Here is a 15337-nt window from a genome sequence, read left to right as displayed (position 1 = left end):
TCTCTGTTTATGTTACTCCAGGAAGGTGAAATGAGTGACTAGTTAATTGTGAGATTTTTCTAAACAGGATATTCATCTTCATGTCCTTTTCTCATGTGACCTTTGTTGACAGCTCATTAAAAAGCAAAGTGATTGTCAAACTGGTTTTCAGATTCAGATAAATGAAAAATAGTCAATTCATTGATGTGTTTGCACACTATAACAGGGAAATTCATTGCATCATCTTAAAAGGAGGGGTTTTAAATGACAGTGGCATTTCACATTTAATTTATGCTTGAGTCGTTGTGGCAAAGAAATCTCTCGAATGACAGGTTGTCTTATTTCAACATATGATTTTCAGGCAGTCAGATGCATTTTGACCTGAAATTCCTTTTTTATAGATCTCCAATACAGACAGTACATTGAGATTGCTTGCTAATCTTTCACAACAAACTCAAGCTTAGGCAAGCTCATTCCACAAAATCTTGATAAGACATTTCAGCCAGAAAACAACCTTGTAAACATTCTATGATCAGCCTCATGTGGAAAGGTCTCTTATCAAGGAACACATTGGAGCGAATCTGTTTAATGCTGCTGAACAGATCAATTAAATACTGACAACAAACACCATTGACCCCATGCATTACCAACAAGGACTCTACAAACGAGCGTTTATTTTGTCTGAAGAGGGTAAAAAAAATGAAAGAAATTGTTGACGGACATGAAAAAAGAAAACAAGTACTTCTCTATTCTAACATACTGAGCCTTCCTATTAAAGTCTCTAAAGTCACAATTTTCACAAATATGTACATTTTTTTCCTCCAAAAACAAAAACCTAAAGATATCTATTCTTAGGAAGGGATGTGTCTCCAAGTGTGAACAGAGGCGATGAGTATGAGTGTTGAGATTGGGTGTCATCGCAGGCTGCTCTGGACGTCTACGCACAAATTCATTTCATACACACACATTCATACACACACACACACACACACACACACAGCTGGACAGCATCACTCCCTCTGTTCCATCTTGACTTTTGGGGGCTTCAGGAAGGTGCGGTTCTTCTCCTTTTTCTTCCCTTTTGCCTGGAAGGTGCGCCAGCTATCTACACGCCCATCTCTCGAATCCTGCCAGGGACATCAAAACAAGGACTTATTCATGGGAGTTCTCACACAAGGTAACAACATTAAATAGCTGAGCATAGAAAATACAACATTAAAATAAAACAAGCAAGTTCTCTATCTGTATCCCTCAATAATGTTAAGCACATAGAACAGTGTATGGAGTCTGATTAAAAATAAATGTAAAAGGTCCCTTTTCATAAGCTCACCTCGAAGTTCTTCTGCCATTCCCGATCTCGTTTCGCCTTCTCATGAGTTTCAATCTCCTCCTCCCTTTGTCGTTTTCTAAGAGGGCAAAAAAAATAAGAGTTGTGAGAATGGAAAATGGTAACCTCATTGGCAAAGAAAGAAGTCTGAATGTCCTCCATAAAATCTGCTGCATGTTTCACATTTTGCACCATACCACCTCACGTGCCTATTAGACCCATCCCAGTTTAGAATGATTGTATCTGGCAAAGCTGCAGTACGCTGTGCGCAGAATATCCCAAGGTCACAGGTAAGCGCTACCTCTCGTGCATCTCCTTGGCCTCGCGCTCCTTCCTCTTGATCTCCAACTCAGCGAACAGCTTCATGGTCTGCTTGTACACAGCCTGCCGGAACTGAGACACCGTGGCAACGTGAGCACCGACCTACGTCCCATACTAACTGATACAGCAATACTGCAGAAGTGCAGTGCATACATTAGAGGGCATCAAATTCACCAAGTTTAAATTAATTTCCAGGTTTCTTAAGAAGCCCTCAGCCAATCAGGCCATGAAATGAGGCAGTGTTTCAGTACCAATTCAGGGTCGTCCTCCTCCACAATCTGCGGCTTGCCGTCCTTCTTCAACTGTTTCCTCTTCTCCTTCATCTGTTGGTCAGGACGTTTTTTGATTACATGATGCAGATAATAATCTTGCCCACGTGAGAGCCAGACTGAATCACAGGTCAGGGGAGTACCATGAGAGTGAAGGTGGAAAAGACGCTATACACTACTCACCATATGCTCAACATATTCTTTCCCTGCATGGATCACATCAACTGCCCGCTTCTTCTGTTCAGGATCCAGAAGCAACTTGTATGCTTTGTCAACCGCTATGGCCACAAGGGAAATGTATGCATGATGTGTACATGAAGTTTGCTTACATCCGATCTGAAAACCTGACTTGTCTATTTATTTCATGTTTACTGTGACCAACTAACATTCTATTTAATTTCTACCCAATCACAACATTTGGAATACGAACTCTTCTGACAAAAAAAAAAACAACTAGTCAGCATCACTAATGCCTAATTCCAAAAACGGACATGGATGTGTCAAGTGTAAGTGTATGTAATCTTGAGAGCAGCCATCAAATCACATCACACCACACCACCACACGTGTATGTAAACTGGAGGAAAACATTTCAGTGAACTAGAATAGATATATATGAGCAGTGGCTGGCTTTAAGGCCACTTGACTGGCCCTATGCCATTTACTGCTGATTATATGCAGAACCTGAAGTACAAACCTTCAAAAGCCATCTGGGCACGTTCTGGGTCATCTTGGTTTTTGTCAGGATGCACCAGAATGGACAGCTAAAGGGATATACACATTATACCACAACATGTAACATATACACATCGTCATGTTAAGAAATATTGTGAGGACTCTTGTTATAATCTGCAGCACAATGATATTTAACTTCAGCATTGCACTAGAGTGACTAGACCAAAACGCAAGAGGGAGCACCCACCTGTCGGAAGCGCTTCTTGATCTCATCATCAGTTACATCTGGATCAATCTGCAGCACCTTCAATGGAAGATGATTACAATGTTTTGTCGATGTTGAATATAAATAAATATAAAGGGGCCTGTTTCTATCCCAGTTCAAAAACAAACAATTTACCTGTATCTGAATATAGACAAAAGAAAGACCATCTGCATACATCACTTATGTTGTATAGGCTAATACTATAAGTAGGCTAATGCAACTCACTGTAGTCATCAAGTCATCACTGTAGCAGCCATCAACAACTTACTTCAAACGGGTTGAGATTAAAATACGATGCACCAGGTCTAAGCAAACGTTCGATTTGTTGCTTTGGCGTCAACACAGAGTCTCTCTTCTCAATTTGTTTAACCTGGGGAAGAAAACAATTTAAGGTGAATGGCTGATCATCACTGGGTCGTAGTACTATAGCTAATTAATAACTAGTTGTAATAGCTAATAGCTAGTTCTGTTCTCCAAAGGGTCAAGACATCCAATCCAACTAGCTAGACATTGTAAACGTATGTTACTTCGTAGGTTAGCTGGTTAACAATCATGGTTAACCATTGAAATAGCGAAACAAATAACAAGTCACTAATGTTGCCTTGAAGAATCATTACTTTCCATGACATGTTAACCATGGGACCTTGTACTTAAGTTATCACTTTTATTCCATAAGAGTTAATGTACTCGAGTGGATTCCCCGCTAACATACTTACCTAAAAGACGCTTGATCACCACTTATACTATGTTAGCCTACTGAACTAACCAACACGACCGCGCTGCACCGTTCATTAAATTAGCAAACGAGCTAGCCATACGTCACATTCGTCTGTGGGATACAAGCTCACTGAATCTAAAACATATCACGATCCAACGTACATATCATTCATACATGTAAGAGTAAAATAAAATAAACACCTGGTAATCAGAGCGAGTTTATTTCCGGAAGAAACTTTCAATGATTGTTTGAACGGTATTGTGCTAGTCAGCTAATATGCTAGCTGCACTACACTTGCTAACTAGGCCAAACTCATATTTACAGACTCACAAAGCCCCATTGCGTTCATAAGGCTCCCTTAACACTTATCATTAGTAACATAAACATACAATGGATAAATGGAAGATACACGTGTACAATACCTCTGTGTAAAACGTTTGAAATGCATCGTCTGTACTGCCACCTTGAGCAACAGGCTCTCCTCCGGCAGCCGCCATCTTGGCTCAAACGTTAACATGTGACGTACCTTCGCGAATGACGTGATCTCGGGCCTTCCCATAAATTAAATTAGGAATAGGAATTTACACTGGGTATTGGGTAAATTTGTTCAATGACTGAATTGAGAAAACCTGAAATACAGGCCATATGAACTATTTACATCATTATAGCTTCGTGGATTTACAATTACACCTCCTTTATGAAAGGCAAGTACACTACATTCACCCAAGGATGCTATGCAGACTCTGTCTGTCTGTGTCCCCACTTCATGGCAGGTCCAGGAATGTGCAAGTGTCCAAAACTGTAGTGGTCTGGCTGGCTGCTGAACTTCATCAAGTGTTTTGCCAAGTCCCTTCTTCTCATATGTGGAACTTTAAAATGTTGTGGTTTGCCATTTAATTCAGGGGCCCTCAACTGCACATTTAGTCTTAAAATATAACAGAGAAGGATCCAAATCACCAAATCTCCAACAAAAGGCAGTATATGCTGACCTTTTCCCACAAAAAAATACATTTCAGCCATTATTCATCTTAAAGAATAAAACAACTGAAACTGTTTTTGATAAAGATCATTTGTATTTGATGAAATGAAAAACAAGCATATTAAAAAGCTAATATAACTGTCAGCTTGCCTAAATGAGGTCTACCATAGGAGGCCCCAAGGCAGTAATGTCTTAAATCAATGAGGTGATAAAAGGAAGCCTGGAGGATATGGGTCGCCTACTCCAAGAGACACTCAACCTTCCTCCTGCCTCCAATTCGCTGCTGTTTCTGAGCATCGCGGAGACCTTTCAGCCTCAGGGTGATGTCCTTCAGACAGACAACACTCTCCTTTGCGGAGAGAGTCTGCTGTAGCTGCTCAATCAAGGAGTTCCTCTCTACATTTTCCTAAAGGGGAAAAGTTGTCAGATTATTCTCAGAATGCACAAGGAATAACATTCACAAACTGATAAGAAATATTAAGCAGAAACTGTATAATAAAATGAAAAGTATCCATACCCTCTTTTTCCTCCATCTCTTAAAGGCATGGAATGCAATTCCAATAGACAGGCTTAAGAGGACGATCAACAAGATGGGAAAAACCAGCTCCACGACATACACTAAGGCTGGGGTATACTTTGAAGATTGGTGTTTCACAATGGTTTTTGAGGGTACCCCGCTGGACAGATCTGGCCATGTTGTGGCCCAGACAGGAAGTCGGGAGTGGACATAGGACCTTTGCTGAGAACGGCTGGAGTGGGACCAAAGAGAAAAAGCCATTACCTTTTAAATGCCAAGGTCTTCAGTATAAGCTAGAATTTTTAGAGAACACAAACAGAATCGTGGATGAGAACAGAATACTGTGACAAAGAAAGACTGATTGTGAGGTCATCCATTCCAGCTTTGGCCCATGTTAAACTTACCTTACATTTGACTTGATGCCATGTTAATAAATTTGCCGGGCTCTTAAGATTGATCTCCTTGCTCAAAAGGATGTATCAACATAGGAATGATACATCAAAATTGCCCTAGCATTTTTTTTTACTTTACAAGAGAGCACTTGATTACTCTCCAATATGAACAGCTAGCCCTGCCAGTGACAATGAGATAGCATAATGTGAAAATCAAGTGGGCTCACTTGAAAGAATGGAGGACTGGAGTGTTCTCATAATCCACTGAAATGTGGCATACATGGGGAACATTAATGAGAGTCCAAAGTAGTAGAATGCTACAGTGAGTGATGTAATAGAGAGAAAGCTATTTTTGCAAGTACACCTACACCCGAGTCGGTTAGTTTGAAAACTATATGGAGTAGAAAAACACCAGTGTCCTAAAACCATATATTGTATTTAAGTTTTTCAAGGACTATATGCATCATTCAGTATCAGAATTACATTTACACAAACTTTGTATTCAAGTTAAAGAAACCTCCTTACCAAATCTATGAAACTGTCACTCTCTCAGCCCCACCATATTCTTCTTTCCAGCGGATGGCAGGGTATGACGACATTCCTGACATTCAGGCAACAAGAATAAATGATCACTTACAGTCCAGGGATCGTGTCTTCTCTCCAAGGTCACCACACTGTCTCAAGGCAACAAAGCCCAAATTCAGGAGCAACCTGGCCTTAATCTCTTCTGGACCTTTTCCAGATTAGGAATAGATTCGAATAGCCACTACTATGAACCACAGAGGTTTATGGCAAATCCTTTAAGGCATGCATCAGGGTTTTATTAAGTCATTACATATTCTGTGTGGGTCATCAAATTTGCACTGGAGTGATATGATTGTGGTTTTTGTTGCCTGAGACATCAAAGCAGCATTCTCTGAGCCACTTCTGTGTACACCAGTGACCTTGGTAACCTTCACCGTGTCTACATGTTTGTTTATAGCAGATGAGAATCACACACACGCACACACACTTGATGGAGGTATACCCAATGGGTGACTTTGGCTGGCAGGACAAAAGCACATGTAAGTAGGGTATATTTTGTAGAGGCTATATTGCATGTAATTAGCTCTTGCCATAATTGAACGGTCATCCATTAAACATATGCTAAATATTCAGAAACTCAGTCACCAGTGGAAGGGACTATTTAGTAATCCATTGCTGCCATCTAGTGGAACATGAATGTACATGCGTCCAGCCCATATAGCGATATCTAGAGCAGCCCTTGTGTTGTGCAAAATAGTTTTTGCATGACGTAAAAGAGAATTCTAGAGTCCCTAAAGTCACTATAGGTATGTTATTGGTATACCCTACAGTTTCAAAACTACATGACATGAAACATCAATGCCAACCCAACATCAACTGTATCATTGAAGGGCTCAGTTAGATTTGGGTGGCACAGACTTGAGCCTCAACTCCAATTTCAACTCGACTTTCTGTACTTTCAAGGATGCTGAGGTGAGGTCTGCACCATGCTGAAAGCATTGAAGCTGCTATTGATCCCTACTGATTAAGACATTGATTGCTGCACCCACACTCTGATAATCAAATTTAACTGATGAAAACCTCTTGGAATCTGTGTGAGTGGCAATTAGGGATCCTTCATGATTGAGACGTGCAGAAATCACGTGGCGGAAGGACCTGACAGTAGATCGGTGCTGAGCTACTGTTAATCACAAGATTTGGGCAATCAAAGCCCTCTGTGCAAAGCATAAAGCTGCAACAAAGCCCAATGTATACATGTATACTGCAGCAGAGGCAGAGCATAGCTCAGACAAAGTGATCCACCACGATCCCCATTTATGGTGTGCATGTGTATGAGAGGGGGGTAGAGAGAGAGAGAGAGAGAGAGAGAGAGAGAGTTAGACAGAGAGAGAGAGAGAGAGAACAAGGAGACAGTAACAAAAGCGGAATATAACAGGAAGAGCGGACAAAAGAAGCGAGCGGCAAAAGAAACAAAAAAAAAAGAAAAAAGAAAAAAAGAGGGAAAATAGGACAGATATGATATGATAACAAAAAGGCAGAGAGGGAGGATTCGGGAAAGCCGGCTCCTCACCCGTAGAGAGGCACACAGTTGTGGTGTGTTCCTCAGGCTGGCTTTGGCACGCACACCACCCTGGGCACGACACCTGAGTGAATTTGAATGAGAAGGGACAACACTTAACTGTGCTCTCTCATTCTCCCTCCCTCATACACACACACACACACACACAAACAAACACACACTGGTCTAATATGCCGGACCGTGGGGTAGGGGAGATGGAGGGGGTCACTGGAAATAAACTATTAGGGAACTGGGAGAGGTTTGTGTTGCTGCACTTAGGAGGTGTTTCTGGAGCCTTCTGGACCTCAGTAGGCACTAGAATAGCTGATGACCAGTATTAAAACAAATGCTGCAGTGCACCATATAGGCTGTACTTCAGTTTCAATGTCTGATTTGGTCATTATGGTCATTATTTATGTGTCTCTGGACACATCAGATATTTTGGCATCAGTTATAAAGTTGCGTTTGATTCTGGAAACTGGCCAATCCAGGGACTGAATAGTGAAAAAGTGTTAAATGTTTATTGCTGCATATACCATGGCATGTTGCAGGAAAATGGAGGGTTTAAATCATATCCGTTGTCACAAGGGTTTGTTTATAGTCTCTGTTCTTGCGTGTTCAGACTCAGTTCCTCAAGAGAGCTCTACAAATCACTGGTATATTGTTGATGCCAGGCAGATTTAGGTTCAATTTGGGCACAAATGTGAGATCTGTGGTTTGAATTCAATCAGATAATTGGGACACAATTGAGTCTTGGAAGTATCCAACCAATGAGTGATGCTCGATTTGAGTTTTATTGAAACGGAACAAACAAAAAAACGTTATAAATACAAACATCAGAGAACAAACTGGGGTGGCTCTTAAGGTGAGCCAAACCAAATCCTCACGAGCATTTTCAAGAAAGAAAAATGTTTGAAGTAATAATTATTATAGTAATATCAGTTTTAAAAAACACAATTGAACTACTTCTAGAAACGCTAGACATACACGTTTAACTTCCTGCTACAAAAACCTTTTTTTCCTTCCCGTGGATTCTTTTCTCCACCTCGGCAAATAATGAAAAAATAAACGGTTGAAAATGAAGCTCTAGCCTTAAGCCATTATATACAAGCGAAGTCCCTATGCCACTAGTAGAAATGAGAAGAGGGGGATTGTTGGAGAAAGAGATGGAGATGAGGGGAACGAGGAGATTGGGGGAGGGGCTGACATGAGCTTCCTGCAAGGCCATTTCATGATTTTAATGTCCTCTCAGACTTTTGGTGAGAAAAAAAAAACAATGTCCACTTCTAAAAATTTTCACTGTTGGTTTTTCTTTAAAAAAAAAAATTAGGTAAAGGAAACAAAAACAGAATAAAAGTTTTGCCCATCTTTAAGAGAAAGAGTTCCCATGATACCATGAGAGTTCAAACTAAAATGGAGAGTAAATACAATTAATATGGGGGAGAAAAAAAGTTACATTCTTCAGCCAAAATGGACTTCCAGCCAATCAGGACCAGAGGGGCCAATTCCGCAATCTGTCCGTTTTAGAGTTTGAGATATTTAGGGAGGGATGAAAGATAAAAAGTCAATCGAACACTGCTGCCAATTCTCTTGTTGAGTGAGATGTCGACGTGTTTTTTGTTTGTGTGTGAAAGAGTGTATATAGGTGTGTGTGTGTGTGTGTGTGCATTAATGTGTGTCTTGTGATGTTGCTGCTGCCCAAACACCATTTTAGTGGTGTCTTACTTCCACTGCTGCCCATAAGAATCCTGGGAAAACTCCAGGTTATCATTACTGTAACCATAGTTACCAGAGTAGTCGCCCCCTTGCTGCAGGGGCTGCTGGGCGATGGGCTGCGACCCCCAGTTCTGCTGGTTGGTGGTCTGGCGGCGCTTGGAGTCGGGCTGGTTGAAGACGTCTGCCTTCCGCTTGCCGCCCACGTTGCCCCCGCGGTTGCCCCGGGCGCCCCGAGTGCCACGCCCTCCCCTCTGGGGTGGGAAGGGCCCCCCACGGCCCCCGCGACCGCCTCTGGGGGCGCCCATGGGCGCTCCTCGGGGTGCGTAGCCACCCCTACCGCGGGCGGGCGGAGCTCCGCGGGCTCTGGGAGGGGGCGGGCCGCCTCGGCTGGTGCGGCTCCCCCTGGCCCGCATGGTGTAGCCGTCGTCGTAACCGTAGTAAGGGTCGTCGTAACCGCCGCGATAGTCATGATAGTCGTAACCGTAGTAGTCATCGTAGTAATCTTCGTAGGGGTAGTAGTCCGGGGGATAGGCGTAGCCTCCCCGGCCACCACGGCCCCTGCCACGCCCCGGAGGCGGCATGCGGGGTGGAGGGTAGTAGTAGTAGTCGTCATACCTGTACACATAAACACAGGGCCTTACAGAATTAAGATAAAGGTAAAGGCGAACGACATTTAGCTCAAGGCGTTACCCAAAGCGCCACGAACTCGCAATGGCTGACCAAATGTCAGACTGCGGCGCTCCCGTTGCTCCACCACGCCCACTATTGAGACACACAGCTGACCAGTGAGCTCTACCTCGTCACTTTTTGTCAGCCAATCATTTATTGCTCACCAACCACTCCTCTGCTCGTCCATCCTGGCATGGCCCCTGGACCCTTGCCCCACCCCAAAACCCCCCTTACTGTGAGTCACCCTCCCCCTGCCCTTACCCTGTGGTTCTGGTGGTCTGTCTCTGTGCCTGGCGTTCTTTCCTCTTTTTGTCTGGGGGCTTGGCCAGCACGATCTCGATCTCTTCCCCACCCAGCTCTTTACCGTTCATCTCATCCATCGCCTGACGACGGAAAATAAAAAAATAAAGTAAGAGTCAATAAACTCTAAGGATAATGATGCTGCATTAAATTCAAATTCTGGTAGACACACAGTGTGTGTGTGACTGCGTGGATGTGGGAGGGACAACATAAGTGTGTGTATCCCAAAGTTCACCTTGACAGCAGCATCGCGCTCCTCAAAGTGGACGAAGGCGTAATCTTTGAGTTTTTTGACCCGCTCCAGCTTGCCGAACTGAGAGAAGGTCTTCTCCAGCAGTTCCTCCGTCACTGCGGTGGCCAGCTTCCGCACAAAGAGCACCTTCACCTGTGACCATGACAACAAACATACAGACTTACTCACACACATGCACCTTATTTCTACACTCCATTCCCACTCTGTAAAAATGCTTATAATTTGACAATAGCATGAAGTTATTGTCACCTCAGCACATAGCAAAACAAATACAGCGACCTACAGACAAAGTAGGTGACTGATGCTGTGCAAAAAAAAACAACAACATGTGATTTGAATGTGTGCATATTTTATGATGTGATATGTGCCTAACAACAATGACAACTGTCTGTGTTGTTTCCGTTCAGTGAAAGAGTTTATGGCTTCATGCTTGACACTGACCTTGGCCATGACCTCGGGGTCAGGTTCGGCGACGGGGTCGGCCCACTCCACAGTGACAGGGTTGCCCCAGACCTTGACCTTGCCGCTCATGAGGCGGCGGCGAGCCTGTGCGGCCGACTTGTGGTCCTCGTACTCCAGGAAGCAGAAGCCGCGGTTCTTCTTCTTGTCATCTGGCTGGGTGTAGAGGATCACCTCCTGGAGCCCCTCTGCCATTGCGCGCACACACACAAAATCGGTCAACCCTAAACCACTGAGGCTTAAAGCACGGTTTCATTTACTTATTGTTCATTTAAAGGAAAAGTGGTATTCTTCAACCTAGGGTCTGGTTGAAGTCACTACTGGTGATGTGTTTTAATTATCATCAATCTCCAGTGGCTCTCACCTGTGACTTTGCCGAAGTCCTCCAGGATGCTCTCCCTGGTCTTGTTCTTTGGTATCGACCCCACAAACAGGCGGTTGTTTGCCACGGAAATGCAAACACCAAGGTACTTTCCTGACCGGATCTCATAGTTGTCACACTACGGATAAAAACAACAACGAATGTTCCTTCAATGCAATTAAACACATAAAACCAGATGGGATTTAACTGCGAAGGACTTTAGATTATAACTAATATAGAAAACATGCCATCTTTTTTCCAGACAAGAATACAGTTGTTGCCTTAAATTATATTAAAGAGTAATTAAAGATTGATTGACAAAGAGTATATATACATAGAATACATTATATTATATTTAATTAAAGTCACAAAGAGGATTGTGGTGAGAGAGGAAGAGACTCACAAGTTTGACAGCCTCCTGCGCGGCACTTTTGCTACAGAACGTGATGAAGGCGTAGCCGCGGTTCTGGCCGGTGAGCGGTTCCATCATTAGCCTCAGGTCCCAGATGGGCCCAGCCTTCTCGAAGAGAGGGACCAACTCATCCTCGTACAGGTCCCTGGGGATCTTCCCCACAAACACCTGCACCACACACGAGGAGGAAGAAAAAGTTTATAAGGAATCACAGACAGTAGGCATATCACCTTTCATACTTAGTCGACTGATCACCTTGGTCTAGAGCTACTTTCTAATACAGAAGATCACATGCTCCATCACAATACATGTACAGTAATTAATCTTACCATGTCAGATCGTGTACTCAATTTTATGCATGTTTGGCATGGACAAACTACAAACGTTTTTAGACAGCAATCGCTTATGGAGACCATGGGAATATGAGAAGCAAACGTCACCTCTGTCCCGACTCCAGGCTGTGCCCCAGAGAACACCTCCTCAGGAGGAGGCCCCCCGTACTTCCTCTGTCCTGTAGTGACGTCCAGAGTGTATCCCGTCCTCTCCAGGAGAGCCTGTGCAACAGATCGGGAAGAAACGGAAAGAAAAGCCTTCCAAATCAGTCATTCATCATACATAGGCTTTTCCCAAACTGTTCATGCTTTTTCAAAAATCCATATTCTTTACAGAATTTGTAAGACAGATGTTGGGATTTTCACCTTTGACAGTTTTTGCACAGACCTGCACAAGTGGCCTGTGTTTAGGGCTCCAGGCATGCAGACAGACAAGGAAGTAGATCTGAGTCAAATGTGACCTCATACCTTGATCTTGGCTTCGTCTGGTCCCTTTGTGGATTCTTGGATTTTGCTTCCCTGCTTTTCCCTCTGTCTATACGTTTTCATGACGCCACAGAGGAAAGCACTCTTGTTCTGCGAACACACACAGCCAACACACACAGCCAACACACAAGTCAACCCCCCATTCTCTCCACATCAGCACCCGACAATTGGGACTCCATTAACACCTCTCACTTCCAAAGGAGCAGCACATCCAAGGACTCCCACACTCTCACGATATCTCTAATCAGCATGTAACATTAGCATAACTATTCCCATTCGTGCATTCCACAAAAGCACCGAGGGGGGTTGTGTGGGAGTCTCACCTGCACGTGGGACAGATCGCTCTCTTTAAACTGCTGCAGCACCGAGAGCGCCCCCTCCTCGTTGAACTCCCGGAGGGCATCAATGGCTCGCTCGTCCAGGTCGGTGTATGACACAAGACCTGCAAGCACACAATCTACTGTTTAATCTACTGTCTGTGGACTGAACACACTCATCACATGATTATATTTGGTTGATAAAAATCACCTGTTGCTAGACATACACATGCCTCCACTGGGTGCATGTCTACCACTTTAGTCTCCACTACACAATTTGGTGACATTTCAAATTTCATACTCATATGCATATGTGAAGAACCAACTTTCGGACAAAAGAAAAAACAAAACTGCAGGTTTTTCCTTTACTGTACTGCGGCTCCAAGCTGAGCTGAAACTGCGTTTCGGCTGGAAGAGCAAGCGTTGTGTCCACTTTCTCCCCGTTCGTTTGGTCTGAATAGGGCCTCACCTGTCTGGAAGATGTTGTCCAGGCTCTCAGCCACCTTTTGAGGAAGCCCAGCGTCCAACAGCGTCTGGTAGTGTTCCGTGTGGGTCATGGAGACATCCATGGGCTCCTCCTCCTCCTTTGCCGGAGCGGAGCTGCCATTCACCTCCGCAGCCATTCCTGTGAAGAAAGTGTGTTGGTGAGAGAAGAATACATGCTTACAAAACAATATGACAAACTCGTTACCAACATTAACTACATCTGAACTATAACTTTCACATGGTCTTAACACATTCAGTAAATCTGGAAACTTTGCATGGCCCAAAGACTACATAATGCAACTTGTCTTAAATTATCTAAAGTGAACATTCACGTTGACTTTGGAGAAACAAATTCAACAACAGATTCAATGTGCATCTCTGCCTTATGACTGATTTACCTAATAAATGATCATGCAACCTGTAGGTGCAGCTTCGTAGGATGCAGATCAAACCTGTTCATGTGAAGTGGTCTTGAACTACAAAGGCATAGCCTGCCACAAAGTGCAAAGACCTTGCCAGAAAGACGCTCAGTCACTTTAGGATAGGGTTAGAAAAAAGCAAACTACTACGCAGACGAGAACAGGGTAACTGCATTTGTGTTCAAAACAGTAACATCCATACCTCACCTGGAATTGTTTGTATCCGTACAACCAACTTTCACGTTTCACAATTCATGCATGTGGCTGGCGCTACCTCGCGAGCTACAGATCTGCGTTCCGCCCCCCTCGCGTGTGAGGTTAAACAATTAGCCAAAGCTAGGTGCAGCGGCACCCGTCAAAACTGCGTTAAATTGCCGTCTTGCCTAATTCGATGGAATCAAATCCCTATTTGTACAAGTTAGAAGCAATGAATATCCATTTACCATGGAGGCTATTAACACAATTTACCGATACACATGAGAAAACATGCCCGGCGAGATTTAGCTAGCGTGCTAGCTAGCAAGCTTACTGGCCATATGAGGCCTAGCTTTAGGACACCTTTTAGAATTCAAATAAACCACCCGCCAAAACCGGGATTAAATAAGCAGTTAGCTAAAACTTACCGATATATTCCGAGATGATGCAACTAGTGCGACCGAAGTATTCCGTCAGATGTTTTAAGAAGCAATCAAACGGTGCTGAGCATAAAAAATAATTATTTGGATCTAACGTTACCCACGAGACAACACAGACAGCCCAGTCGCTCAAACAACGCCACTTCCTTGCGTACGGAAAGCCAACCCCCGACGTGAGAACGGCGGTTGCGTGCACATAGGCTACGCAAGCACGCTGCGTGGCCTACTTTGGGCGTGTTCATCATAGTGTTCATGCTTAGCCTAGAAATTTAGACCCACCCTAGCGGCAGCAAATGTAATTTGGTATCAGAGCCCGGATTGTGCAAAAATATGCATTTGTCACACACTTATTGATTCATGAAATCTTGATAGCCATAGTCGACCTGCTGTCTGAAGTGGCACAAGACATGCAGGCTACAGCTAATAGGTCTATGTTATTCAGGAGGATTTAGGGTAGCCTACCTCAGACGCCTTTTTTCTTTTACTAGAACAGTTTTAAATCCCACGAATTCATGAAGATTGAAACCATGTGAAATTAATCACTGCATTTACACTGTTTGCTATATTAACTACAACCCCAAAACAGAAAAAGTTGGGACATTGTATAAAATGCAAATAAAAACAGAATGTGATAATAGTCTCTCTCGTAAACCCATATTTATTTAGCAGCAAAAAGGACACAGGCCTAGCCTAGCCAACATATCAAATGTTGAAAATGAAAATGTGGTCTATATCATGGAAAATATATGTTAATTAATTTTGAATTTGATGCCAGCAACATGTCTCAAAAAAAGCTGGGATGGGAGCATGTTTACCACTGTGCTGCTTCACCTTTTCATTTAACAAAAATCTTTAAATGTTGGACCTGAGGAGATTATTTGCTAGAGTTTTGAGAATTAAATGTTGTCTCATTCCCAGATATAGGATTTCAGTTGCTCAACAGTATGGGGTATTCTTAGTCATGTTTTT

The 15337-nt window shown here is 43.3% G+C and overlaps 2 protein-coding genes across 5 annotated transcripts; both read right to left on the bottom strand.

Annotated features, from left to right (window-relative positions):
- Window positions 1-547: 547 nt before the first annotated feature.
- Window positions 548-4080, bottom strand: dnajc8 (DnaJ (Hsp40) homolog, subfamily C, member 8). 2 transcript variants are annotated; one of them, XM_076302024.1, is made up of 9 exons: window positions 3975-4080; window positions 3103-3204; window positions 2817-2873; window positions 2592-2658; window positions 2080-2174; window positions 1879-1950; window positions 1608-1699; window positions 1310-1385; window positions 548-1106 (listed from the first exon to the last, which is right to left on the bottom strand). In XM_076302024.1, exons 1-9 carry the CDS (start codon window positions 4047-4049, stop codon window positions 990-992), a joined length of 753 nt encoding a protein of 250 aa, XP_076158139.1. In that variant the 5' UTR covers window positions 4050-4080; the 3' UTR covers window positions 548-989. The 2 variants fall into 2 exon arrangements, with proteins under 2 accessions (XP_076158139.1, XP_076158140.1); XM_076302025.1 differs by lacking the exon at window positions 3975-4080 and having other exon boundaries at window positions 3060-3116.
- Window positions 4081-4603: 523 nt separating this feature from the next.
- On the bottom strand, window positions 4604-14508 carry LOC143140888 (heterogeneous nuclear ribonucleoprotein R-like). 3 transcript variants are annotated; one of them, XR_012990699.1, is made up of 15 exons: window positions 14357-14508; window positions 13298-13453; window positions 12835-12953; window positions 12494-12601; window positions 12134-12247; window positions 11685-11861; window positions 11285-11420; window positions 10903-11108; window positions 10444-10593; window positions 10170-10291; window positions 9313-9854; window positions 7536-7608; window positions 5966-6041; window positions 5049-5280; window positions 4604-4937 (listed from the first exon to the last, which is right to left on the bottom strand). XR_012990699.1 is itself a non-coding variant. In XM_076302023.1 (12 exons), exons 2-12 carry the CDS (start codon window positions 13449-13451, stop codon window positions 7568-7570), a joined length of 1869 nt encoding a protein of 622 aa, XP_076158138.1. In that variant the 5' UTR covers window positions 13452-13453; window positions 14357-14508; the 3' UTR covers window positions 7473-7567. The 3 variants fall into 3 exon arrangements, 2 of the variants coding, with proteins under 2 accessions (XP_076158138.1, XP_076158136.1); XM_076302023.1 differs by lacking the exons at window positions 4604-4937; window positions 5049-5280; window positions 5966-6041 and having other exon boundaries at window positions 7473-7608; XM_076302021.1 differs by lacking the exons at window positions 4604-4937; window positions 5049-5280; window positions 5966-6041; window positions 7536-7608 and having other exon boundaries at window positions 9102-9854.
- Window positions 14509-15337: the final 829 nt, after the last annotated feature.

The sequence above is a fragment of the Alosa pseudoharengus genome, unplaced genomic scaffold (assembly GCF_046254945.1).
Source record: "Alosa pseudoharengus isolate Yale_2024_CS ecotype anadromous, Long Island Sound unplaced genomic scaffold, YU_APseudo_1.1 YU_APseudo_1.1_scf_23, whole genome shotgun sequence".
Lineage (NCBI taxonomy): Eukaryota > Metazoa > Chordata > Actinopteri > Clupeiformes > Clupeidae > Alosa > Alosa pseudoharengus.
Note: the sequence above shows the minus strand (reverse complement) of the source record. Positions and strands in the feature narration are given on the sequence as shown.